The sequence below is a fragment of the Muscardinus avellanarius genome, assembly GCF_963383645.1.
Source record: "Muscardinus avellanarius genome assembly, chromosome: 5".
Classification (NCBI taxonomy): domain Eukaryota; kingdom Metazoa; phylum Chordata; class Mammalia; order Rodentia; family Gliridae; genus Muscardinus; species Muscardinus avellanarius.
Window position 1 is genome coordinate 4,852,529 of NC_137790.1, and position 27,916 is coordinate 4,880,444.

General features: G+C 41.2%; 1 protein-coding gene across 3 annotated transcripts in view; it reads left to right on the forward strand.

The window, feature by feature from the left end:
- The window catches only part of DSCAM (DS cell adhesion molecule), a gene marked incomplete at both ends in the record, with an annotated part of 734,316 nt that overhangs the window by 89,622 nt on the left and 616,778 nt on the right, over positions 1 to 27,916 (forward strand). For all 3 annotated transcript variants that reach the window (XM_080695506.1, XM_080695507.1, XM_080695508.1), the window contains 2 exons: positions 21,570 to 21,887; positions 26,991 to 27,137. In XM_080695506.1, the coding sequence (XP_080551632.1) occupies positions 21,570 to 21,887; positions 26,991 to 27,137 (465 nt within the window). The remainder of the gene's footprint in view (positions 1 to 21,569; positions 21,888 to 26,990; positions 27,138 to 27,916) is intronic.

Consider the following 27,916-nt stretch of genomic DNA (forward strand, 5'->3'; position numbering starts at 1 on the left):
GGATCGTGGTTCACAGACAGCCTCAGCTACTTAGGCCCTCTGCAACTCAGTGAGACCCTACTTCAAAATGAAGAATAAAAAATAGGGCAGGGGGTGTAGCTTAGAGGTAGAATGCCCCTGGGTTCCATTCCTAGTGCCGCAAAAAATAAAATAAAATAAAATAAAAAATGCATAGAGATTTTAGCCCGTTTTATACCAGCTTCCATAGAGTCTCTAGATGTAAACATGAGACTAGTTCCTGTGAAGGTGGTGTGCGCCATGGGTTTACCTTCTACTGGCTAAACATTCTTCTGATGGCTAGAGAATTCCTTCATAATGTCTTGAGATGGTACCCATGTTGGGCTTCAGCGAGCCTAGCTAAACAATGATAAGTATTACATTTGTAATGTGATTCTGTAACCTCCTGAATGTGCCATAAAATCTGGATCCAGAGCACTATGAGTGGGCTCTGTCTCCTACGCCATCCTCTTCTGCATGTTCTGGTATATGGGCAACAGTCTGGGTCATCAGCATCTCTTACTGGAGCATCCTCACATGAAAATGTCCATCATGGGCTGGACTACATACTAGACTGGTGATCCTAGGTCATCCTCTGATAAACCATATGGGTGATATTTTCTCCTCCAAATGCTTTATCAGATTAGAACTATTTTATCTACAGAGATAAGATGTGCTATTTATCAAACACAGAAAAATGCTATGACTGGCCTCTCAAAAATGGATAATTTGGGGCTGGTTTCATTCACCATGGTCTACTAGTAATATGTAGGCATTACAGGTCAACTAGACTTTGAGAAGTCATCATGAAGGGAATCTTATAAAAGTCTCACTCTTTCGGGTTTAAACAAATTCTGCAAAATTCACTTGGCAACAGCCACCCACTCACACCACCACAAACTTCTAGAGAAGATGTGACTCTGAGACAGTCCTCCAGATGATGTGTGAAGTAAAGATCAAGTCCACTTCCCCATTTGAGACAGCTGACCTTCCCTGTGCCCAGGGGAGCTCTGGCCACTGCACATTAGGAGGCAGTACATTAGGTCTATCAGGAGAGGGGTGGGTGGCTGTGGGTTCTGTGTGTGAAGCTCAAGGCACAGTCCACAGATCCCAGGCTTATCGATGGCGTATCTCGTTGCCTTGAGAAAGCTGAAGGACCATGGTGAAGGTTATGAACACTTAATAACAGAAAGAATAGAATTCTCTCTGTAGAGACGTTCCAGTGACTCATCGAATCCATTCTAGGTTGGGCAAACTGTCAAAATGAATGAATTCTAAGTGAGATGTGGTCCCTGGGGTGGGGGTTAGTTGTAAATTAGTACGAATGTCCTGATGGAGTTGAACGTGCTACATTTTCACCACCCATTCAGGCCTGAAGGATGTCCTCAGGGGAAACCACTCTGAGAATCGTGCTTTCTGGGTTGGTTGTTTTATTCCTTGATCATAGTCTTATTTCTGGGGGAAAGTCTATGAAAAGTGGATGGTTTGGGTTTTCTGGAAATCATAAGCAACAGAGGGAGTACAAGGTGTAACTGAAGGCATGTGTTGGCAGGGCCTGTGCCAGTGCAGGTCTGGGGTAAGGATGTCATGGCTGAGCCTCAGTCTATGTACACGGGTGAGAGGTTAAGGATCCACAAGGCTCTGCATGTCAGGCTTTGCCATGAGCGTACTGAAATAAAGAACAGCCTATCCAGTCAGGTGCGGTGGTGCACATCTGTGATTCCAGTGCTTGGGAGGCTGAGATAGGAGGAGCTCAGGTTTGAGGCCAGTCTCAGGCACCTAGCAAGACCCTGTTTCAAAAAAAAAATAGGGCTGGAGTATATCTTGGAGGTAGATTGCCCTTGGGTTCAATTCATATATATATATATATATATATATATATATATATATATATACACACACACATACATACACACACATGTATATATATACATGTATGAATGTGTACATATATATATATATATAGAGAGAGAATTAATATAAATATAGCCTGCCTAACCAAGTGCATTTTATGAACATCTTAGATCATTATTCTGCAATGATATTTAGGTCAAGGATGTGCAATGCATGATTTTGACATTTAAGGGATTGAATACAGAGATATGGGGTTGTAGGGTCTCTGTCTTTCTTTATGAGAACTGGGCACTGACTTTCTTCTGCTCAGAGGAGTCTGGGCCCAAACATAGTTATTGCTCAGATGACTTCAAAGAGCCAAGCCCCAACTCTGTACCTCGTGGTAAAGTTCAAAGTCCCTGTGATTTTTTTTTTTTTATCTCTGCTGTAAGAGAAATAGCATCTATCTGTAAAACTGTTTGCAGGATTAAAAAGTGACTTTGTATGTAAAGTGCTTAGCACAGTTCTGGCACATGATCCACATTCACTACATGCTAGCTATTCAATCATACCCCAAGCAACAGCAACAGCCATAACCTAATATTTAAAAAATTGTCACAAAATAGATTTAGGATTCTCATAAAAAGAAGTGCTTGGCTGGGTACACCGTGTATTTCTTGGAGCTCATTCCAAAGCTTTATACAAGTTTAATAACGCACTTGGTGATGCTTTTTCTGGCCGAAGTGACTCTCCCAAGTCAGGCAAGTGAAGCTTAAAGCGAGCCCATACAGATGCACGGCACTGAGCGAAGGGGTCTCTTGTCTTTGTGAACCATACAGTGTGGGGCCCCGGATAATGAGTTTCCTTCCTTCTCATGGGTGTGTACCATAGCAAGGGAACACACCGATGACGAAATAAAGATCAAAGGTGGTGGACGTGTTTGGGAAGGGCCAGGCTGCTCTGTCAGAATACAGGTAGTGTCATGAATCCTGTGGTGTGAAAGAGTAGTTTTGAAGCCTTATATCTCACTGAGGTATAACTATGTGCAATTGAATGTGGTCCAACAGGCATGTATCTAAGAAGTATTGATTGAGATTTTCCTACATGACAAACTGTTCTGAGAACTGGGGGTGCAATTAAGGATAACCCATCTAACATATCTACTATTTAGGAAGCAAAATTTTGGTGCCGGTGTAGAGATAGCCCAGACAATGGTAAGGAGCAAGTTACGCAGCACGGAAAAAGTCCCGAGTTCCAGGGAGGGATGGTAGTGGGGAGTGGCCGTGCCCGTTGCTGAAGCCCTACTCGTTGAGTAGGGCCTCAGGCCTAGGTGTCCATCAGCAAATGATGAGGACAGGGTAGCATATGCACGCGATGGAATTTGACGCAGCCTTGAAGAACAAAATTATGTTATTTGCAGGAAAATGAATAAACTAGAGAATATCATGTTACGTGAAATCAGCCAGTCTCAGAAAGTGAAGGGTCCTATGTCTTAAGGGTCCTATGTCTTCTCTGATATGTGGAAGCCAGAGAGATTAGGAAAAATAGATTTTATGAGAATGAGAGAGACCAGGAGAACGGTGGAAGGGAATTTGGAGCGGGAGGTGGGAAGGGAAAAGGAGACTTGATGAGGAAATGGTTCAACAATGCTACGCTCATATTGAAGCCATCGATACCAACTTAATAATATGCACTGGGAGGGGGAGTGACCCTGAGGGAATCACACAAGTGTGTGTATGCTTCTACCACTGCGAACCTCATTACAATGTCTAATCACAATGCACCAATAAAAGTATATTAAAAACAGACAGAAATGATGGCGTAGTGATAAAAGTAAGTCTTAAAAAGAACAATGAGGCTACAGAGAAGGAAGTCTAGCCTTTCTTCACAAATTCATTTTTTCCATGTGGTGCCTTATTACAATAAAAGACATATGCTTTAAAACAAATAGGACCTCCTTGAGGAGGAGGGGTTGGATTTTGTGGCAAGAGCATTCCAGGGAGAGGCTAGAAAGACGCTGAGGACGGAGCCTGCAGGTGGTCCAGGGATGCAGGGAAGGCAGCCTTGGTGGAGCCAGGAGGAAGTAGCAGGTATCTTTCCAGAAGATGCAGTAAGCACAGGTGATGTGGGAAGACTGCCTCTTACCTGCGCTGGGGCAAAGGATACCCTGACCTGCTGTAGCTACACCACTATGGTGAAGATCAGAGCAAGCGGAGAGGGGGAAGGGCAGAGGACAGAGGCCATTGGGCACCATCCACCATCGTGGCCATCATGATGGGGAGATGTCATGGCAGCTGGGACCAGGGAGGCAGCAGGGAAGGGGGCCAGAAGACGATTCTGAGTGTTTTGAAGGTGCAGCTAAGAATAATTTATGCAAGTAATTTAAGAGATGAGGGGGAAAAGGGACATCCAGTGATACAGACCTCAAATATTTGGTCTGAGCAATTTTCAAGAGTGGATGGCCTTTAACTCGGCATCTAGAAACCTGACACTTTGAAAAAGCAGTGGTGCATGTCTGTAATCCCAAGGGACGTGGGCTGGGGATGTCGCTAAATGGTAGAGCTCCCCTGGTTCAATCCCTAGTAACACACACACACACACACACACACACACACACACACACACACACTAGTATTTTATAAAGACCATATTTTTACGTGTACATTAGGTGTCTATTTTATTTCTTTTGGAAATGTCCAAAAACACAAAAGAATCACATCCAAAAGCAGGCAAGTCAGAAGTGTGTGTGTTTTAAATCCACTGGGGATTGAATCCAGGGCCTTTCTACCTCTGAGCTACACCCCCAGGCCTATTTTATTTTGGAACAGGTTCTTGCTAAGTTGCTGAGGGTTGCCGAGGCTGGCCTCCTACCCTGTGATCCTCCTATCTCAGCCTTCCAAATACCAGAATTAAAGGTGTGTACCACCATACCCATTCCTTATGAATGTTGGAATGTGATGTTTTAAGAATTCTATGTTACAGAGCAGAGGTGTACTTGAGTGCATCAGGAATTTAGGAGAACAATTCACCAGGGCTGTGATTTGTAGATTTTTTTAAAAAAAATCTTAAGTGTTGGAGACTCCCAAGTAATCCTCTGTAGGTGGCATTTTTGAATCCTGCTCTCCACCCTCCCAAGCCTGTGGCTGTCAGTAGACTCCATACTGTGTGTTGGAGGGTTAGAATCAGGCCCCCAGCCCTACCACAGGGGAGGTACTGTGCTACCTGAGAGGGTCAGTGAGGGTTTCATCTGAGCGCACTGGGAATGGAAAGGAGCCTGTAGAAAGACATTTACCTCTGGACTGCTTTCTGTGTGCCATTTATTTCCTTTTTAAGTTATTTTTACTAGTCCTCAGATTGATATTTTTAAGTGACCCATTTGCACTGAAATAATCTTTCAGGTTCAGATATGAATTTAACTTAATTGTATAGGCCATGATTCTTCTCGTCCCTTCTATTTCCTTTCCTTTCTCTCCCTCCCTCCGTTGTCATGCGAGGGCCTCTCACATGGTAACCACTCTACCACCGAGATGCATCTCTAGCCCTTGCTACTTTTATTTTGAGACGGAGTCTCGTTGGCTTGTCCAGGCTGCCCTTAAATTTGTGATCCTCCTGCCTCAGCCTCCTGAGTTCCTAGGATTACAGGTACGCACCATGCCTGGCTTGTATCTTTTCCCATGTAATTGTACTAGCATTTGAGGTTAAGTAAATATTTAGGATTTGCTTTATTATGACTGTGTAAATATTAGCCAGAGCTGAGCCACCTAGTGTATGATGGGCACTTTCCCTTTCTATTATAGGTTTGTGTTTTTCCTAGGATTAATAATTACTTCTATGACTTAGTTTTCACTGCATGTGTTATTAATCTCCCCAACTCTTCAACAGGACTACATTCTCTTCTTAACATTCAGACACATCAGGGACTTTACATGTTTATGTTTTTTACATTTTTTATTGGTGCATTGTAGTCACACATCTAACGGGATAAAAGACGGTGGAGACATATATGCGCACATCAACCAATTAGCCTTTACCCGATCCCCACTCCATCCCCTCTCCCTCCCTCCTTCCCATGTTTGGCTTAATAATTGACTTTAATATGTTTAAGTACACCATGTGCAAGAGTTTCCCTCTTCCCCCCTCCCAGTCCCTCAGGTCACCTTATTTGCTCCTCTATAGAATCTCCTTTTTCATCTAGAGTTCCTCCTGTTACCCATTTCTCCCTAGCTTTCGCATATTAGGGAAAGCATCTGATTTCTCATGTATTTATGACTCACTAATCTACTTAGCATAATGTCCTCCAGTTCCATCTATTTCCTTGTAAATGATATAACTGTGTTTTTCTTTATGGTTGAATAAAGCTCCATTGTGTACATATCCCACAGTTTTGTAATCCATCCATCTGTTGCTAGACATCTTGGCTGGTTCCACAGTTTGATCATGGTAAATTGTATATATATGAACATAGACACACAAGCATTAGTTTGATAGTTTGGTTTCCTTTCTTTTGGGTAGATACCCAGACGTGGTAAGTTTGTTAACATTTGAGGTAACAATGGATCCTCCATACTATTCCAAATTGGTTGCATTAATTTGCAATTCCACCAGTAATGTTTTAGAGTTCCAACTTCTCCACATCCTCGCCAGCATCTGTTGTTGTTTGTGTTTTGAATGATGGCCATTCTAGTTGGAGTTAGGTGAAATCTCAGGGTAGTTTTGATTTGCATCTCTCTGATTGCTAATGATGGTGACCATTTTTTTCACACATTTATTGGCCATTTGAATTTCTTCTTTCATGAAGTGTCTATTTAATTCACTTGCCCATTTTTTGATTGGGTTGTTTGTTTTCTTAGTGCTGAGTTTCTTGAGTTCTATGTATCTTCTAGATATTAGTCCTCTATCGGAGGAGTAGCTGGCAAAAGTCTTCTCCCATTCTGTTGGCTCTCAGTTGAGGTTCTTGACAGTTTCCTTTGCTGTACAGAAGCTCTTCAGTTTCATGTAATCCCATGTACTGATTCAGTTTCTTGTGTCTTTGGGGTCTTGTTGAGAAGGTTTTTATCTGTGCCTGTGTTTTATTTGTGTTTTTCTCAGAAATACCTCTCTAGGAACATCCATTCCATTCTGGTCTAATGTCTGTGCTGTGTCTCTCCCAGTCATTCTGGAAGAGTAGCTGTTCAGTGGAGCCCAGGCACAGGTCTGTCACTATTTAATGAGAGAAGGTCTGGTTGGTAAAGACCAGGCAACTGGACACCTATGCTTTGTCCTGCTTCCTCATCTTGTTGAAACTTCATTGAGGTGACAGTAAGTAGGTTTTACACAGACCTCAGAGGGCAATGAGGAAGAGAGGGGGGACGTGGAAGCCACAGGGTGGCAATAGTGATGTTGATGAAGGACCCATGCTTTAACAGAGTGGAGAGAGCTAAAGAAGCCACGTGACAGGGCTCAGCCACGGACCAGCCCTGGAAAGACTAAGTTTGATGGCTCAGGTGAGACTACACTCAATCCTCCAAGAGTCTAATTACGATGTTTTTTGCTTAAGACTTAAGGCATATTTGCAACTGTGTAAAGAGTCATTCACTTTGTTGCTGAAACACAATATATAAAACCTGTATATTATATAAACCTATATATTACCTGAAAAATATATATATATACCTATATATAATATATAAATAGATATATAATATATAAATATTTATATATTTATATATTTATATATAAATATATAAATATACAATATATAAACCTATATATTAATATATAAACCTATATATTATATAAACCTATATATTACCTGAAAAAATATATATACCTATATATAATATATAAATAGATATATAATATATAAATATTTATATATTTATATATAAATATATAAATATACAATATATAAACCTATATATTACCTGAAAAAATAGATTACTTTAAAAATGGATTTTTATAAGTCCTTGGGCCAGGGCAAATGGAAAAGAGAGTACCCCTGAGCACAGTGAGGTTGTAGCAAAAGAAAAGGATGCTCCGCACTGCCCCCAATAAGGGGATGAGTTAAGAAGAACGTGACTCTCAGGGCTTTCACTGAGCTGAAGGGGCATCTATGGGACCTGGATTTACATTGTTATATTGAGGTACCATGACAGTCCCTGGCTATAATTCATTCTGCTCTTTAATCACAGGGCAGGGGGATCAGTTGGCTTCTGTTAATTTCACCCTCCCTCTCGCTTTGATGACCTTATTCTATTATTGCTTGCAGTTGCTGGTTGCTATCTCATATTGGCCTATTTGGGGACATCCCTCTGTTGAAGCTTTTTCCCTCTTACCCCATTATTGCCTGCTAATCTTTAGGTGATTCTGTCCATGTTACTCTATTAGCTGTATTCCCTCTCTCTTACCGCTGATGTTTTTCATCACTGATAATCTCTTTCATGCGTCTGTACTCACCCTGATTTCTTCATTAACTTGCTCTATTTTTGTTCCCAAATGTTTATGATTCCAAATCCCAAAGAATCTGTATTATGTTTTCGTTTGCTATGACAAAATACCCAAGGCCGAGTAACAGATAAAGGAAAGAGGCTGCAGGGTATGGTAGTACATGCCTGTAATCCCAGTACTTGGGAGGCTGAGACAGGAGGGTCAGGTTTGAGGACAGCCTCAGCAACTTAGTGAGATCTTTTTTCAAACTAAAAAGTAATAAGTGGCCGGGCGTGGTGGCGCACGCTTGTAATCCCCGTGCTTGGGAGGCAGAGACAGGAGGATCGCGCAGGTTCGAAGCCAGCCGCGCGCGCTGGCTTAGGAGACCCTGTTTCCAAATATAAAATGTAAAAAGAGGTCTGGGAGTGTAGCCCGGAGGTAGAAGGGCTTCCAGGAACCCCAGTACCACCAAAAAAAAAAAAAAAAAGTAATAAGTGGCTGGGAGTCTAGTTCAGAGGTAGAATACCACCCCCCATGATGTTGACTCTATTGAGGACTCCCCTGGCTGTGTCGTATGGCAAAGGATGACATCATGGTGGAGATGCAGGAAAGGGGAGAGATTCTGTGGTGAGATGGGAAGCTGGAGAGTGGGAATGGGTCAGGTTCACTCTATTATAGCAAGCCCTGGCCTGGGAACTAAGCGCAGTTCCATGATAGCTACAGTAATCCCTTCCAAGGGCACACCCCCAGTGCCCTTAAGACCTCCTGTCAGGCTCCGCCTCTCGAGGCCCGACTGCCTGCACATCACCACAGCTTCCAGGCAGAACCCTGGGGCACATCATTCTGATTTCCTTGTGTATGTTTTGCTGCTGTGGCTGTGAGTTCCACTGTGTCTTGTGCCTCTTCCAAATCTCTACCCACTTTCATGCCTTTTGAAACCTGTGAGCTCCAAATGTAAATGCCGAAACAAACGTGGCAAACTGCACACACGTTATCCATCCGAGGGCCCGTGTTCTTCTCTGCAAATGTACACTTAAACCCAGCAATGTTAATGAGAATGACTTTCATGTAGCCAGAGGGCCAGTGAGACTTTATCTCTAAAGTGAATTCCCTGTATGCCTATGGAAATAATTCTCTAGAAGGACATTGCAAACAATATTTAGTCATTTTCTGGGTAAAAGACTAATATGCTTTTTTTCTTTTTTTTCTCTAGAGCTTTGCAAAACACATAGCAAAAATTGAGCTTTTTTGTCTCGTGAAATCAGTAAAAATATTAGATAAAAGAAATGTTTTGTACAAAGTAGCTAAAATCTTAAAAATGTGTTTTTTATAATATCTCAGAAGCTCCTTCCCCCAGCTGCCTACCAGTCCTGTGATTCTTAAATTATATACAGTGGGATTTAGACTATAATGCATGGTATATAAGAATATACAGTCCACATACTGTTCCTTAAAGGAACTTTTCAGTTTTGTGGAATATGAAAATAATACTTTTTTTTAACATTTTTGAAATTCATTCAGTGGATCCTAGAGGACTTCTATCATGGATGAGGCAGTGCCCTAGGTATGAGGAATAATATCGCATTATCTTGTATGCAGTGCTCTCCCCTGATGGCGATACAGCAGGGTGCCTGTGCCACCTCGCTCAGTGATGGCCCTCAAACAGTAGCACTTTCAGCGGGAGGTGGTCTGAGAGGGAGAGGGCCATAAATAAATTCCTAAAGAACTGAAAGATACTTATCTAGTTAGCAAAATAGATATCTACTTATGTAATTTATCCAGAAATCAGTTTCTAAGGAATTGATAAACATCTCATCATAGATAGCTGAGAAAGAATGAATAGAGGATGACTGGGCAGAAACTGGCAAAGTAGCAAAGTACCCAGTGTCTGTGCAGCCCCAAACTGGGGAGAAGGTTAAGGACTCAACATACTAGGACATCAATATATTTGGACCCTAATACATGCAAGACATGAGGTAGGATTGGAATTTCCCTTTGCCCACTTTGTGTGTTTGTGTGTGTGTGTGTGTGTGTGTGTGTGTGTGTGTGTGTATGTGAGAAAGAGAGAGAGAGAGAGAGAGAGAGAGAGAGAGACAGACAGACAGAGACAGACAGAGACAGACAGACAGACAGACAGACATAGACAGATAGACACACACATAAGGGCATTCTACCCCCAAGCTTCACTCTCAGTTTGACTTAATTTTGCAGTTGAGGCTGGTCTCAAACTTGCAATTCTCCTATCTCAGCTTTCCAAGGATTAAAAGTATGTGCTACCACACCTGGCTTCTACACATGCTTTACTAAACATCACACATACCTGAAAGGAGGCCCCAACTTAAAAAGTTATCAATATATCACTTTTGGGGCAGTTAACACTAAGAAGGGAAGATTTGTCTCTCAGTTCTATTTTTGGATTTGATATTTCTCACTTTTTCTCACTTTAATTCTAGCATATTTGGCTTATAGACATTAAACCTCTTTTTATTAGGTGCCTAAACATTTAGAATAAAAAATAAAATGTATTTCAAAGCAAAAATAGATTATTATGTTGTCTTAATGAAATGATCAATTTACAACTAGGAAATAGCCATCACTAGTAATATTCCTTACTCTGGTGCCCACTTTAATATTAATCCAAGCACTCTGGCTTTGTTTTGAGCAGTGTTAATATATTCTCGGATTTTATTTTTAATCTACTGGTTTATTTAGACCTAAAATGGCTTTTTCACTGAGAGCGTATAATTAAGTCTTGATGTTTTTATTCAGTTTAAGAGTTGCTGCTATTTCTCTGGAATGTTTGGCCATTTATATTTAGTGTGATTTTTGTGAGATCTAAATGGCCGTCTCGATGCTTTGTCCCTAGTTGTTCTTTCTGTTCTCTGGTCCTTTCTTCTCTCTTTTTGTTCCTTCTTTTGAATTAATAATGTATTTTAAATAATCAATTTTATTTACATTAAATACTCAACAACTGAATTTGATTTTTTTTATTTTTGTTTTGCTTTGCAAGTGGTTGCTGTAGAGTTTATAATATGCTTTTTTTTAAAGTGAGGATTGAACTCAGGAGCATTGTACCTCTGAACTACATCCTTTTTATTTTTATTTTTGGTGTGTGTGGTACTGGGGATTGAATACAGGGGCATTCTACTCCTGAGCTACTCTTAGCCCTTTTTATTTTTGTTTTGAAACAGGGTCTCACTAGGTCTCTGAGGATCTCATTAAGTAACTAAAGTTATCCTTGAATCTGTGATCCTCCTGTATCAGCTTTCCAAATACTGGGATGACAGGTATGTACCAGCATGTGTTCAGCTATGATATACTCTTTAACACTACCTACTTTCAAATAATATTATACCATCTAACATAGATTGGAATAGAGAGCTGGAGTTTTTAAAGTTTTCTTCTTCCACCTGTCTTTATGATTATATTTCTATTCATTTTATCCCCATTATGTATTATAAATGTCAGCGTACATTATTATTTTGCTTTCAACAGTAATTTGCCCTTTGACAATTTTTTTAAATGAAGAAATATGTTTATGTACATGTTTGCCATTTTTGACACTCTTCATTTCTTTTATAAAGGCATAAATTTTCATCTGGCCCCATTTCTTCTATGCTTGAAAAGTCCCCTTTAGGAATTCTTGTTATCACTTGTCTGTTGAAGGTGGGTTCCCTTAGCTTTTAAATATCTGAAAAGCCATTATTTTGCCTTCATTTGTGAAAACCTTGTATGCATGTAGAATTTTAGAAAGGCGATTTATTTAGATTTTTCTTTTTATAAACATTGCTTTATACTTTTCTGCGTTCTTATGGCTTGCAATGTTTCTGATGAGAAGCCTGTTGTTATCCTTAGAATTGTTTCTGTATACAATGGAAAATTTTTAAAAATCTGGATACTTTTGAGATTTTTTTTTATCACTGGGTTTGGCCAACTTAATTATCATGTGTCTTATTATAATTTTCTTCAGGTTTCTTTTGTGCAGTATTTAATAAATTTATTGAATATTTGTGGCTCTATTCTTCATTAGAGTTTGAAATTTTGGGGATGTTAATTTTTAAATTACTTGATATCTCTACAATTGATGTTTATTGTTTTTAAGACTTTTTAATTTGTTCTTCAATTTGTGTAGTATTGGGGTAGTTTCTGTTCCTCTGTTTTCTGGCTTACTGACAGTGTCTTCAGCAGAGTTCAATCTTCTATTAATACCATTTGTCTGATTTTCATTTTATATGTTACATTTTTAATCTCTGTAGGTCTCACATTGGCTGCTTTTGGATTCTCCTTGTTTTTCAAGCTTGGTCTTTACTGTCTTGAATATAGTGGGAAGATGTTTATCACCATAGCTGTTTTAATGTCTGTGCCTACTAATTCTATCTCAAATTTCTCTTGTCTATGTCCACTTGATAAATATGAGCAGGTCATATTTTCCTGTTTCTAAATTTTTATTGGCTGTCAGACATTTTCCACTGTTGCATTGTGGATTGTTGGATTTTATTGCTCTTGACTAGCTGATATTGGGGTGTTTTGTTGTGCAGTTGAGTTACCCGGACTCAGTTTGATCCCTCCTGTAGTCACTTTTAGCCTTTGTTACAATTTGGCCCCTGTTCCTGCAGTGGTGTTCTTTGAGAGCTTCCTCTGGTATTCCATATATTGGGACTTCTTTCCTCTCTGCTTGTTGAGATATTTTTTCCCTGTATGAGCTGCAGGGATTTCCACCTTGTCCTTTCTGGTTTTTCTTACCCCGTCAGTAGTTTCCGCATGTGTATGACTATGAGTACACGAGTAAAGGCTCATCAAAGGGGACCTCCCCCAGTTCTCTGGAGCATCCTCTCTATTCAGATTCCTTCTCTCTGCTGTTTAAACTGTACCAGCCTCGGCATCTTCAAGTCTCACACTTTGTTTTCTTACCTCAGAAATTTCCTCAACTTTTATCCAAGTTTTCCCCTTTGAAATGACTCTGGGAACATTCTCAGGGGCTCTCATAGGGCCAGGCGTGGTGGTGCATGCTTGTAATCCCTGCACTTCGGAGGCGGAGACAGGAGCATTGCGTAGGATTAAAGCCAGTCTCAGCTACTCAGTGAGGCTCTCAAAAACTTAGCGAGACCCTGTTTCCGAATAAAATATAAAATGGATCTGGGAGTGTAGCCGGAGGTAGAAGACCTGAGTTCCATCCCAGGTACCACCACCACCAAAGGAAAAAAAAAAAAAGGCTCTCATAGGGCCCACCTTATTTGATTCCTTACTTTATGGCTTGCTTACTGGTTTGCACTACCTCAACATGGGTTGTTCAAGGTGGAATGGTAAATCTAGCTTCTGATAGTTTATTGTGGTAGTGGTTGTTTTATCATTGACAGAGACAGAATTTCCTATTTCTAAGGTCTATGCCATGTGAAGTCTTAGCCTGTTCTTATTTTATGAGGATGGTATGGTTACACCAGTGCTTCGGCACTGCAGACTCAATAGAATGATTACAGTACATTAGAGTTAAGTGCATGATTGCTGTAACAGATGAGCATATTTTAAAACCTGACTTGAAATTATTTTACAGACGTTTGGGTGCACTCCAAGTCATTATGAGACCATCACTTATTGATTTCAGTGGTCAGATCCAGATGACACCAAATTTCTAAGCATTTATTCAAATATAAATACACTGTAGAGTCTCAGAATCAGCTAAAGGTTATGCTTCTTTGATATATTTGCCTAAGGCTAAGTTTATATTCCCTTTCATTTGGAGAGACCTTTACAGAAGCCGCTCATTTCAGGAAACATATGCACTCACAGATTCTTATGAAACCAATAAAGTGTTTTGGACCCAAATGGCATTTTCATCCAAAATGAATATTCCCAGCTTGTAAATTCAATAGCCTGTTTTTGTTCTCATGTTTGCTGGCCTCTCTGAAGCAGTGAACACTGTTGGAAACCTCTGGGTGACTACCCCAAGCTATCCTTTGGTTTCTAAGACAACAGTCTTCTAGGATCTGGGCTACTGAGCTTATAATTTCCTCCTTATCTTTCTGGTGGATTTATCTTTTCCTGTTTTTTTTTTTTTTTTTTTTTTTTTTTTTTTTTTTAGAGTTTTAGCTTTTCAGTTGCAGATCACGTTGTATATCTAATTGTTCAGCTCGCATCCAGATCAAGATAAAGGTCGGCAGCATGGACACCCCTGTATTCCCCACATCTAAACCCACCTCTCTGGACAATTGTTATTCTGACTCTAAACCTCATAGGTTAGTTTTAACTATTTCTATGTTTGATAAAAATAGTAACACAGTGTAGCCTTTTTGTGTGTCTGCTTGTTGGCCTCAGACATGACAGTGTGAGGTGCTAGGGGTGCAGCTCATTGGTGAGTTACTCAGGTAGCATGAATGAGGCCCCGAGTTCCATTCCCAGCACCACAAGTAAACACAATGAGTGACTGATAATATTTTTGTTGGTAATTGTAGTTTGTTCATTCTTGTTATACAGAAACTTGATGGACAAATGTAGCACACTGTCAAAATACTGTTTTACTATTGTTTGGTATCTGAGTAGTTTTTGGCATGTGACTCACAAGAGTTGCCACTATAGATAGTTCAATATGTGTTTATGGTGAAGACAGGCTCATATATCTGGTGGAATGTGCTTGGGAGCTGAGCCATGAGTCATTGAGTGTTTACTTTATACAGTACTGACCAACAGCTCTCTACACTGATTTTATCATTTTACCTCTTGCTGTGGGTCCTGTTGCTTCACATCTTTGAGACACAGATATGTTCCCTGTTTTGACTTTAGTTATCCTGTTGGGTATGTAGTAATGCCTCATTGTGCTTCTAATATGCATTGCCACATGACTAATAGCATTGGCCTGCTTTTTCTTGTGCTTAGTAGCTGTTTATATATTAGCCGTTCTGAACTGACTGCTCCAGCCTTTTCTCCATTTCATTGGATTGCCTTTTTCTGTTGATGTGTAGGAATCTATTATATATTTGAGGTACAAAGCATTGGTCAAATATCCTTTTTTGCATCTTAAAAATATTACCTGGCTGTGAGAATCCATCTCTAGTTTTTGTTCTTTCTTGTTCTTTACATTTTTTTCGGGATATTTCACCCAATAACAGGGTTTGGTTTTCCTGACTATGGTATTTTTGGAGTCCTGGATGCCACAAAATGAACCCAGTTAAAGTGCATAACCCGGTGGTTTCAGCTTATTACAGATATATGCAACCGTCGCCCCAGCCCATTTTAGGAGATTTTCAACACTTCAAGTTGCAACTCTCTTACTCCATCCCTACTAAGCCCTAGTCCACTCTCCGTCTTTAGTCAGTGCTCCCCTCTGGACACTTTATGTGAAAGTCATCTTGCAGTACATGGTCTTTTGTGGCTGGCCTTTTCAACTCACACAGTGTTATCAAAGGTCATTGACTTTCATAGATGTGTTGGTATTTCATTCTTGTTCTTTCTGCGGAATGATATTCTGTGTAGATAAACTGCATTTTGTCTCTCTGCTCTTCACTTGATGGACACATGAGTTGTATACATATTTGATTACTAAAAGTAATACTGCTTTATACATGTGTATGCAACCTTTTATATGGACATATGTCTTTATTTCTCTTGGATATAAGTCTAAAAGTGAAGGATAAATTATGTGCTTTCTAGTTTGACATCTGACCTCCATTACAGTCTAGACTGCACGCCACACACCTGAGACGTAAACTCCTGATGTCAGTGACCTGCATCTGGATGATTAGCAATTTCTCAGATTTGGGTACAGTGCCAGGGAGGTGCTGAATAAGTATTTACCTGAAAAGTGGATATAAACACTCAAGGGCTCCCTCTCCAAATTGTCTGTCACCCTCATGTGTGCACCGGGTTGCTATAGTCAGTGCCCTGTCCCAACAGAGGCAGCTCAGCATCCCAATATAACTTGTGCACCCTGCTGCGGGGCATTTTCTTTCCTCCCATGGAGAGTACTCTCCTTTGTCCCTGGGTTGTGACACTTTCTCTGTTATGCTGTCGCCATACTTTGCAAATAATTCTGTGGCACCGTCCAGCAAACAGAATGAGAGCAGCTTCTCTACATGACAGTAGCATCCTCCAGCCCAAACTTTCCCAGAGAGCAGAACCAGGGGCCTTCAAATGTGCATTTCCAGGACCTTCCCCAAGGCCTGGCTCAGCACAGGTGCTCAGCAACTGTTCCTTGGGGGAAGGATTTGGTCCCTGCCTCCTGTATGAGCTTCCTCACACTTTTTCAGTCTACCATGTCTGATTTTTAAGGAAAGTGAAAACACAGTCTTCTCTCTCTCATATAACGTTGTTTGTCACTGGAGCCTTGCTTGTACCATCTGTTATAACAAAATATCAAGAAGTCTGCAACTAAAGAGACGTCCCAAGCCCCTCCCACCAGCTCCTTCCAGTTGATGTCCTGGGATCTTACGCCCTGGATTTCACAACAAGAATATGCTAATGTTTTGCTTAGCTTTCTGTTATCAAGCTGAAATTATCTACGTGGAACGTTTGCGTGCGTGTAATTCACACTGCGATTGTTAAGGCCCTCACTGTGCAGAGCGCCGTTACATTATTTATTGAAAGAGCAGGAGACACTCTATAAAATGAAAGGCTAATATTTAGGCAGATGGTCCCAGAGATGGAGGAAATAAAAGCTATTGGAGTCTGGACTGGGTTTTCTTTTGCCTGTGGCATGTGACGTGTATCTTAGAGAATGAGTTTATGTTACATTATTAAACCCAGTGATGTGAGATTGGAAGACAAATGAAAAATGCCTTAAAAATGTAAGGAGAAGCGTCAGGAATCCTCCATAGGTCAATTATCTCTTTCTAGGATTAAACATTTATTTGTCATTTTCCCCATGGCCATTCAAATAATTTTTCAGGCCAGCTCTTGGAATGTGACTTTCAATAACACACTGGATGTTTAGCTGAGCAATATTTCTTACATACTTTCACATTTTCAAAGACGTTTCTACTGTTGACAAGGCTACTCTTAGGGTACAGGAGGATACATTCAAACGTGACCAAGTTTTTTTTTTTTTTTTTAGTTCAAATTACCCACAGTTGAGTTGACAGAACTCAGCTAGGGGGAAAAAAGAAAAGAAAGAAATCTGGGTGGAATTAATTAGCCTGGAAGAATGACAGTTACCTCATTTCTAACAATATGTTTGGGGTAGTATCAGTTTCTTAGAAAGCTCACATGTAAAATTATAGTGCTGCAATCCTCATTTTTATTTGAGATGAAAACTGTAATATTGAACTATTAACTCTCCTCTGATCTGAGCTGATTCCTTAGCTAGCAGCGGTAATTTTCATATTCTGACTAAAGAAGCTTCGCTAACAACACCAGTTCTAGTTAGGAGAGAAAACTACAAAAAAGCCATGATTTGATGAATGCCTCCCTTCTGTTGGAAAAGATCTTCTGCTTTTACAAAATATGTCTTTCTCCACCATGTTTTCACTCTGCTTCTTGGCTTAGCCCTAGTCCTGGTGATCAGACTCTTTCTCACTGCCAGTGCTGGGGCCTAGTGAAGGGAGATGGAATTGCAAGAAAACTATCTGGAGGAGGCTGTACCTCCTCACAAACTCCCCAAGGTTACTAGGAAACAAACAGCCATATTGTGAAGCTAATCCAGTGGCATGGAAAGGCAGTGTCAGTTTCTTGGAAAGCTCAAATGTAGAATCACACTGTTGCAATACACACTAGAGACACACCTCTGCTGTGTATCTGTAAGGAATGACAGGTCAGGCCCAGAATGTGCGGTCCAGGGCAGGGCGATGGGAAGCCAACAGGAAAGATCAGGCTCTGCTCTCACACCACAGAGGCTGGAAGCAAGAGAGAGCAAGCCAGGGTTTCAAAAACACAAGCACAGCACCTAGGACCACAGGCCGGGACTCACCTTCTCCAGACACAACCCACCTGCCTAGGTGACCATCCAGTAAATCCACCACAGTGAATCTCTCTACTGATAAGATCGAAACCCTTAATTATATAGAGTGTGGACACTGATACATGAGCTCCTCAGGGCACCTTCTATCTGACCATAAGGAATGGCTGGTGTTAGGAATAGAATGAGCAATGCCGGGCATCCAGACCTCCATTCTGTGTTGAATTAGGACACCTGAAGTTGAGTTTTGGGGGCATCGATGCCATGCAACTCTCACAGGGGAGCAAATCCACTCCAGCCTGGCAAGTCTCCTCTTCACAGTGTACGGGGTTCGTTAGCATCTCCCTACGACAGGATCTCCACTAGGAGTTTTCATCTGCACCCCTCTCTCTCAGTGTCAGCAAATGTTCTGTTACTTAACTGTGGGAGGCAATTCCAATAGTTTTAAAACTGAAGTAATTTTGTGAACTAGAAATTTCACCAAAAAATTTCTGAAAGATGTATATAAGTGACCAGTGGGGTTTTTTTTTTTTTTTTTTTTTGCCACATCCCATTAAAAAAAAAAAAAGAGGGAAATGAATAAATCATGACCATGGATTTATCAACTGACATATACTAGATATTTTTGGATTCTAGGTGTTAAACCCTACATATTTTCTCATTTAGCATATAAAAGGCTACCAAAAATCAGAGTGTTTGTGGAATGCAATCATGCGATACCTAATGATGGGGACATATTCTGAGAAATGCAGTTAGGTGATGTCCTTGTTGTGCAAAGGAGCTGGAGTGCAGTTGCCCAAACCTAGATGGTGCAGGCAGTCACTTGATGCAAACGGGAGACTTGGTGAACTTGGGCTGTATGAGGCCCCCTGCTGCTAAGGGTGTGATGGGATAGATTGTTTACCGTAAACTTCTTAATATAAGTGCAAAACTAGGCTCTTAAGTCAGTGGTAAAAAGCGCAGTGCAGTAAATACATAAACCAATAACACAGCACTTTGCTCTCATTATCAGGCGTGGTATACTGTACTCCAGGCAGCATAGTGGTCTATTTACACCAGCACCGCCACAAATTTATGAATAACCATTGGACTGCCACCTTCTGTCAGCTGGGGTGTGACCAGGTGGCAGGAACTCTTCCGCTCCATTCTGATCTTATGGGACCACCGAGGCATACGTGGTCCATCACCAGCTGAATATCTGTGTGTGGCACGTGGCTGTATATAAATGTGTGCTTTTCATGTGGAAGTGTTGGTTGTAAGATGAGCTACACGTTGTCACGCTCCGTTTTCACTGGTCCCCGGGAAATGGTTCCTGCAGAGTTTTAGCTGCATCACGCGTGATCTTGTTCAACGCCAGCACTGTTGGTTTTGGTTTCTTTTTCCCCCTGTCTATTGATGTTCCTGGTTCAATACTTTCTTCCCTCTTTTCTATTTTTAAGATTTCTTGTGCTCTGACAGAGACTTACATGAGTTATCAGTTGACTTTGTCATTGTATTTTGCTTAACATTAAAAATCCCTGGTCATAGATGGTGACCAGCACACCTCCGTTGGTGTCTAATAATGAGTTTCCTGGAGAGAGATGCTCTGAAGAGGGCAGAAGTCCTGGTTGGGGTAGGGGGAGTGTGCCCAGGGGATGCATATTAGGAAGGAGTCAGGGAGGAGGATGGGCGAGAGAGAAGCAGAGCTCCCAGCCAGGTGCCCTTCTGAGCTGTTCCAGATTAACACAGGAGGACTGTCGGGCCTCTGCACCCACCTTTGGCCAGTCATTTCTCAGCCAAGGCCATTTCCTGTGGATGGCGCCCATGCTCAGGAAAGAGCTCAGCTGAGGATATTTCCAGGGAGATGAGCATGGGGGGGGGGGTTACACTGACCTAAGGAGAGCCTTGGGAGAATCACGTGGACTCCACCACAGTGGTAACAGGAAGGACAGGACAGATGTGCAAGTGAGGTCACTGCATGCACTAAGCTTCGCTCCAGTGCTCTAGGATCTGCACTGGCAGAGAGGGCCCTTCCCCTGCCCCACATCCAGTGACAGGTTAAACCTCATCATTAGAGATGAGTCCCATTATTTTTATACATACTGTCCATTTTTCATCTCTGACCATACTGTTACCTTTGTAAATCTATTGATTTTTTTTTTAATCTCTGCGTCCTCTTCTGCAAACTGCTGTATGGACCTGGCAGAGCCTCTGCTCACAGGAGCAGGTTAAACGCTACCTGGAGTCTCATATCGTTGATTACTGCAAAAGGGACAGTCCAAGTTGTTATCCTCCAACCAGCCAAGTTTACTCCTGGTATCTGGGACTTCTTTTCTTTCTTAAGAATATAGGAATCAGTATGCATCTGCTATTGGAAAGTTCCAGATGCGCGCAGATGCCTGAGAATAGGCCTTCCATGTAGTCACAAATCTCTTGTCTGGCTTTCAGACTCTAGCAGCTGAGTTTCAGTTGTTCATGTGTGTCACATTCCGTATGTATTTTCTTACCAAGCACAGCGTAGGTACTCAGTAAGTGAATTAAGATGCCGAAAGGTGTAGGAACAGGTGTGCAGGTATTGCATTTGTAGGTGTTAAGCAGAAGCGACTTAATAAGAAGATCAGGAAAGTAGTTTTGGAAATCATATTACATAAAATGTGCAGCTGCTAGTACATACTTATAGAGGTTTTTATGGAAATGTGGACTTCGGATGTCATGTGAGAGAATGAGACAGAGTGTGTAATAATGGCATATTTTATGAATGTGCCTTTGAACACAGTGTAAGCGGTGTGTAGGCAGGTGGACCAGAAGGGAAGCTGTCAAGATCCGCACTGAAGCTGTAGGCTGGCGGAATCGCGTGGCACCTGTCAGAGTTCTCTCGACTCTTAGTACCAATTTTCCAAAAATGTACGATGTTGATTTGACGCTATTTTCTGACAACCAGTTGTGCTTTGGCAGTATTTAACATACATTATTTAGTTTTAAATCTATTTTTTATTGCAGCTGATTTCAGGCAAGGGTTGGTCTCAGTGCACCTAGAGACCAGAACGTTTCATCCCAGATACCTCTCAGCCCTTCTCTCCCTTTATCAGGATCCCCTGGAAGTTAAACTCTGAGATCCTGCAGTGGCCAGGATCTGTCTCCACAGGGCTCCTCTTCCAGCGGGACAGGAAGGGACAGGTGAACACAAATACAGGATAGGAAGAGCGACAGGGCAGTGCCATCGGGACGTAATGGGGCATGAAGCAGGCCACTCAAGTTACTAAACTAAGGAAAGCTGTCTGGGAGAATTTGTCAGTTTGCATATGGAATATGAAACCGGTGTGGCACCTTATTTTCCAGAGCTGCCCTCTCTGTCCAGAGCATTGGACCGCTTTTGACTTACTGAGCTTTAGCTGAGGCCCATGATGGGTCCGGCACCGCGGCCACCTGCGGAAGCCACGTCTGACTCACCACCTTCTTGTTCTTCGTGCAGTTTTCAGTGAGGAGACACATTCCAGCCTCTACTTTGTCAATGCATCTCTGCAAGAGGTAGTGTTCGCGAGCACCTCGGGGACCCTGGTGCCCTGCCCGGCTGCCGGCATCCCTCCCGTGACGCTCAGATGGTACCTAGCGACGGGCGAGGAGATCTACGATGTCCCCGGGATCCGCCACGTCCACCCCAACGGCAGTCTCCAGATCTTCCCCTTCCCTCCCTCCAGCTTCAGCACCTTAATCCACGATAATACTTACTACTGCACAGCGGAAAATCCTTCAGGGAAAATTAGAAGTCAGGATGTCCACATCAAGGCCGGTGAGCAGCTCCGCAGGCTTACTTCTGGGTCACATGTGTGCGTGTGTGTGTGTGTGTGTGTGTGTGTGTGTGTGTGTGTGTGTGTGTGTGTGTTGGGGGAGGACGAGACGTTGTAAAATGCCACGGTCCCTGAGGGCCAGTGAAAACCCTTCCTCAGCTCACTTGCACGCTGCTGGTGAGTTCTGCGGGATGTCGGAGGGCCCCTTCACTAGGTTCAGAGTGTCTAATCCTTGGAAGGAAAAGTTGCAACTAGCCATTTTTAAGTTCACATAAACTATATCCTGATCTATTATAATATTTTTATTGATATTTAAGATTTTTTTGTGGTACTGAGGATGGAACCCAGGGGCCTTCTATCTCCAGGATACACTTCCAGACCTATTTTATATTTTGTTTGGAAACAGGGTCTTGCTAAGTTGCTGAGAGCCTCACTAAGCAGCTGAGGCTGGCTTTGAACCTGCTTGATCCTCCTGTCTCAGCCTCCCAAGCACTGGAACTACAACCATGCGCCACCACGCCTGGAGACATTTAAGTTTTGAATGGCATATACCTTCTTCACCCTTCTTCTTTGTGCCTTTCTTTAACTCTTCCCAGGAGAAGTGAAAAGAAGGGTGTAAGAAGCATTTGAGTTGAAATAAGTGCCTCTAATTCTAGCACTTTGGAGGCTGAGACAGATCCCAGGTTTGAGGCCAGCCTCAGAAATTTGCAAAGCTCTCAGCAACTTAGTGAGACCTTTATTCAAAATAAATAAATAAAATAAGTCTGGGGGTATAGCTTAGAGGTAGAGGTAGAGCACCCCTAGGTTGAAGCTTCAGTACCCAAACAACAACAAAACAAAATAAACTACCCCCCCACCCCCAGGAAGAATGTGTATGGCAATACAAACAGGATCAATCTTCTCTCCTTGATTTCCTGGGGAAAGAAAAAGGCTATTTTAACATTTTTGACTGTATCAAATGTTGCTGAAATATGTTCCTTTTAACAACAGATTGTGACTTTTAAAAAAACCGTCATTGCTACAAGTTAACACAAAAACACAGTCTGAGACACACACATATCCTGGGCTTTATAAATAGGACATATTGTATCCTTGTACAGATCTAACAAAGCCTTGCAAAACAAACTCACAGCGAGGTTCCTGTTAGCAAACAGAATTTTAATTTTTTTAAGCCCTGAGACACTTGGGGAGACTGACATAGTGTAATAGGAGAACAAAGAGATTGAGGCTTTGATTGTCGTCTTAGACACCAGGCAGTGGAGGAGCTTTGTAATTCTTCCTGCAGCCAGAGAGGAGGTCCTAGTGGAAGACAGTACAGAGCGAGCGAAGTCTGGGACATCCCCGGTCCCTGCAATGATCTTCTGGATAGAAGCAACCAAACATTAGACCATGACTCACCGTGCCAGCTCGCCATGTCTATTTTGATCTCTATGGCATGCTCATGAATTCCAAAACCCGCACAAGAATACACTAAAGGGAGGCAGAGATAGACTGGCTTTAATCAAGAGATGTGAAAATTTAGTACATCAAATCATTAAAATATAGCAAATGAAATTTGGATACAACCTCTAAACCTGACACACACAGAGATGGGGTGAATGCCTTCTACTAGGCAGATGGAACGTCCTTTTTTTTTTTGGTGGTACTGGGGTTCCTGGAAGCCCTTCTACCTCCGGGCTACACTCCCAGTCCTATTTTATATTTTTGAAACAGGGTCTCTTACACCAGCGCGGCTGGCTTCGAACCTGCGCGATCCTCCTGTCTCTGCCCCCCCAAGTACTGAGATTGTAAGAGTGCGCCACCATGCTCGGCTCTGTTCTTTTTCTTGATTGATTTCTTTACTTTTTAGATTTGGGGATTGAGCCTAAGACCTGACTCATGCTAAGCACATGCTCCTTTGCTGAGCTCCTTTGGCTCCCGGCCCCATGATACTATTTTAGATTGCTTAGAGGATGCTTGAAAACCTGGTCTCACCCTGTGGACCCAGATGCCAGCGCAGGACACAGTGAGCGAGAGATACACCTGTGACCTTTTGACAGTTAATCTCAGGTTTGAGCTGAAGGGACACAGTCACGGGGCATAGATGCTCTCCATGTCAGGGCATCGTAACTACCCCCACCAGGCTGGTATTGGGATTTTCTGGAATAGCCCATGACATCGTAACCTCTCCCTGGGCAGCATGAAGTGTTCTTGTTCTCATTAGTTTTTGGTAACTGTCGCCCTTGTCTGGGTACCAGCCTCTGATGGAGGATCCCTCATTATTCCTCATCAATCAGCAATCCTAGTCCCAACATCAAATATGTCCTTGCCCTTTCTATTGCAAAGACTAGAATACAGATGGGCCGCTTACCACCCCTTGCTCATGCCCTTGATGCTACTTAGCAAACCACAATCAGCCACATGACTTGTGGTGAGGAAAACCCTGCCCTGGGAGTTCCCTCCTTAGTGAGTGGTGGGTGAGAGCATTTGGCTGGGACTTCCACTCATGGCCAAGATGGAGAGGCAAGAGTCGCTTATTCAAACCACCACAAAGCCAAACAAAGAAAAAACTCAAAAGGACAAAGTGTATGGGTCAATCCTCAGGGCTGCCAGAAAGAAAACCAAAGAAAAGGATTTTGGGAATGCCATGAAAGTAATACTTGGGAGAAAACTGTGTAGCTCTGAAAGCCTATGTTACAGATAAAGGTTTTAACTACTTATCTTACTAACCAGGCTAAAATTAAAGAAGAAAAAGAAAAATAGGGAAGGCAAATGGCCAATAACAAGAACGAGGAATATGACATCTGTATATATTCTACAGATATTAGAATAATAATAAGAGAATATTAAGGAAAAATATCTGACAATACATTCAACAACTTAGGCAAGATAAAAATTCTTGAAAGATATGAAATACCAATGTTAACTCATTAAGAAATAGATGTGAGTAACCCTATATCTAATAATTGGATTTTAGATATAAATCTTTCTTGCAATAAAATACTAGGACTAAAAGGTCAACTTTGAATCCTGCTAAAAATTTAAGGAAGAAATAATAAAAATCTTAGATAGTTTTTTTCCCACATAATTGAAGAAGAAAGAATATTTCCCCAGATAATTCTTTTTTACCCATCAGCATTTCCCTAATACTATAACAAAAATAAAAGTATTGCAAGAAAAGATAACTACAGACAAATACCTCTAATGAATATATATACAAACATTTAAAACATTTAAAAAAAATCTTGGGCAAATTGAATCTATTAGCAAAGAAATAGGATAATATATCATGATGATATGGAGTTTATATATTTCGAATGCAAAGTTGGATTAAAATTTGAAAAGTAATCAATATAATTTACCATATTACCTTATTAAAATAAAAATAATTTGATCTTTTCAACAGATGTAGAAAAGCATTGATAAATCCAAGGTCTACTTATAATAAAAACTCTCAGAAATCGAAGGAAATTTCTTTCTGAAACAAAAATTCTAGCATAGTCAGCCTCACACATAATGATAAAAGATTAAATGCTTTACTCCTCTAAAAAGAAAGAATAATACCAGAGTGCGTGTTCTTACCAGGTCTGCTCTGCATCATCCTGAAGGCTGTAGCCAAAGCAATATGACAAGAAAGAAGTTTATCTATCTTCTTTTTGTAGAGAATAAGCTGTATGTAGAAAATCTGATGGCCTGTACAAAGAAACAAAAAAAGAGTGAAACTATAAGTGAGCTTGTCAGGACTGTGGTATTCAATATTAACACACACACACACACACACACACACACACACACACACACACTTAAATAGAAATTTAAGTATTTTTTATAATAATATCAAAACAGTAACAATACTTAGAGATAAATCTGATCGCAAAGATGAAATACCTATACATTGAAAATCACAAAACATTGCTTAGAAAAATTAAAGAAAATGCAAATAAAAACAGAATTTTTTATGAGATGGAGGATTCGGTGTTAAGGTGTCACTTATCCCCCAAATCATAAATTCAATGAAATTCAGTGAGCTCAATGAAAGGTCAACAGATGTTTTTTGCTAGTAAAAATTAACAAATTGATTCCTAAGTCCACATAGAAGCACAAAGGCCCTAGAATGGCTCAGAGAATCTTGAAAAATTAGCAATTACTTAGGATGGCTGATGCTACTCGGTTTTAATTCTTATTATAAAATTATTATAAATATAAGTAACATAGAAGAGTAAAGTTCATAAATAGACCCACCTATGTATAGACAACCGAAAATTTACAAATGTACACAAGTAATTCGATAGAAAGTGGCAATCATTGCAATAAGTGATGCTAGAAGGTATATCTGTGTAAAATCTAAGTTTCAATCCATACCTTGGACCATACACTAAAATTAAATAAAAATGTATCATGGATTAACCCCAACTATGAAAGCTTTCTTGAAGAAAAATGGAAGGCTATCTTTGCAGTCTTGGCTCATTTAAAGATCTTTAGATCTGATATAATAAAAAGTATAATCTATGAGAGAACAAATTACTATACCGAATGTTTTTAAATATTCTCTTTTAAAACACTATTACAAAGATTAAAAGGCAAACCACAACCTGAGACGGAATACTTCAAAACACACACACACACACACACACACACACAGAGTTGCACTTACACACATTTTAAAGGACTATGGTTGAGAAATGTAGTGAGATCTAAAAGTAAGATAAAAAAATGAGGAAAAGTATTGGGACACGTGTCTGCACAGCATGACAGGAGATGGGCCTGGAGGCCTCCCTCTTGCAGGGTCCACCCTGTGAACCTCTCTGAGATGGTTCCCTGCCTCTTCTGGGAACCTTTGACAACTGTGGGACATGAGTGGTCTCCCATCTCCAGGACTCCCAGAGCCACCATTCCTTCAAGAAGCCCTCTCCCTACCTCCTGGTGCCTTCAGGGTTTTGGTTTTTGTCTTAGGTGATACTCTTGTTCTTAATTCAATGAATGTAGGTTTCTTGATTTTTAAAAATTTTTCCAATGAACATGCATGCAGTTAATATGTGTGCTACACTTGTGTGTATTCGAATGAGTTACTCTCAGAATGAGCCATTGACTATACCTCTTACAAAGGTCCTCTTCTTGTCTACCAGTTTTACGGGAGCCCTATACAGTTCGTGTGGAGGACCAGAAAACCATGAGAGGCAATGTCGCGGTCTTCAAGTGCATTATCCCCTCCTCGGTGGAGGCGTACATCACTGTCATCTCGTGGGAGAAAGACACTGTCTCGCTTGTCTCAGGTATGCTGTGCGTCGCCGGCACGTAGGGCACCAGGTGCCCTTGGCAACCATGATCTAGAGCCAGGGTCTAGTTTGCATTTTGGTGCTTGTTATGATCAAAAACAAATATTCTTAGGTCAGTGCTATGTTATAAATAAAGCTAATGGGTTTACAAAGGCTCAGTTCCAGTCATCTTCTGTGAGTTGGCTAGACTAGTTCCTTGCACTGTAAGTACAGGCATTGCGTTCAATTCTCTGAGAATGCTGTGGTTTTAGTTCTGCTTTTAAAAACAGATAGCATGATGGTTTGGTGAGACCTCAGTGATACACGGGTGGCTGGTACTCTGAGACTGAGAACTGGGAAATGGAAGCCGTGACTCCATGCTCTTTTGGTCCTTTTCAATGTGTTAAGAGTTATGCTGAGTCTCTGACCTTGAGCTTGAAGATTCTATTAAGAGTGTATATTTGCAGCTGAAATTGCTATATTACTATGAATAATTTCTTTGCTTATATGTGGTGTCTAGAAACGACACAACTGGAGCTTAGCCTCTAAGAAATTGTGGTGTATCCATTTCTAGTGGTATTTAAGTTGATTTCTTGTTCTGTGCTATTGACATGGAAAAGCTACTGTGGCTGTAATGCTGAGTCTTCCTGAGTATTGAATCTTGCATATTTTAGAATGTGTTGTCTATTTTTGAAAATGAATTGCAATGAGCATAGACTGTGCTCTAATGTGTGGTACAAATTATGTGCTTGTGTGCCTACACGCACAAACTCACTTTCTCTCTCTCTCTCTCTCCC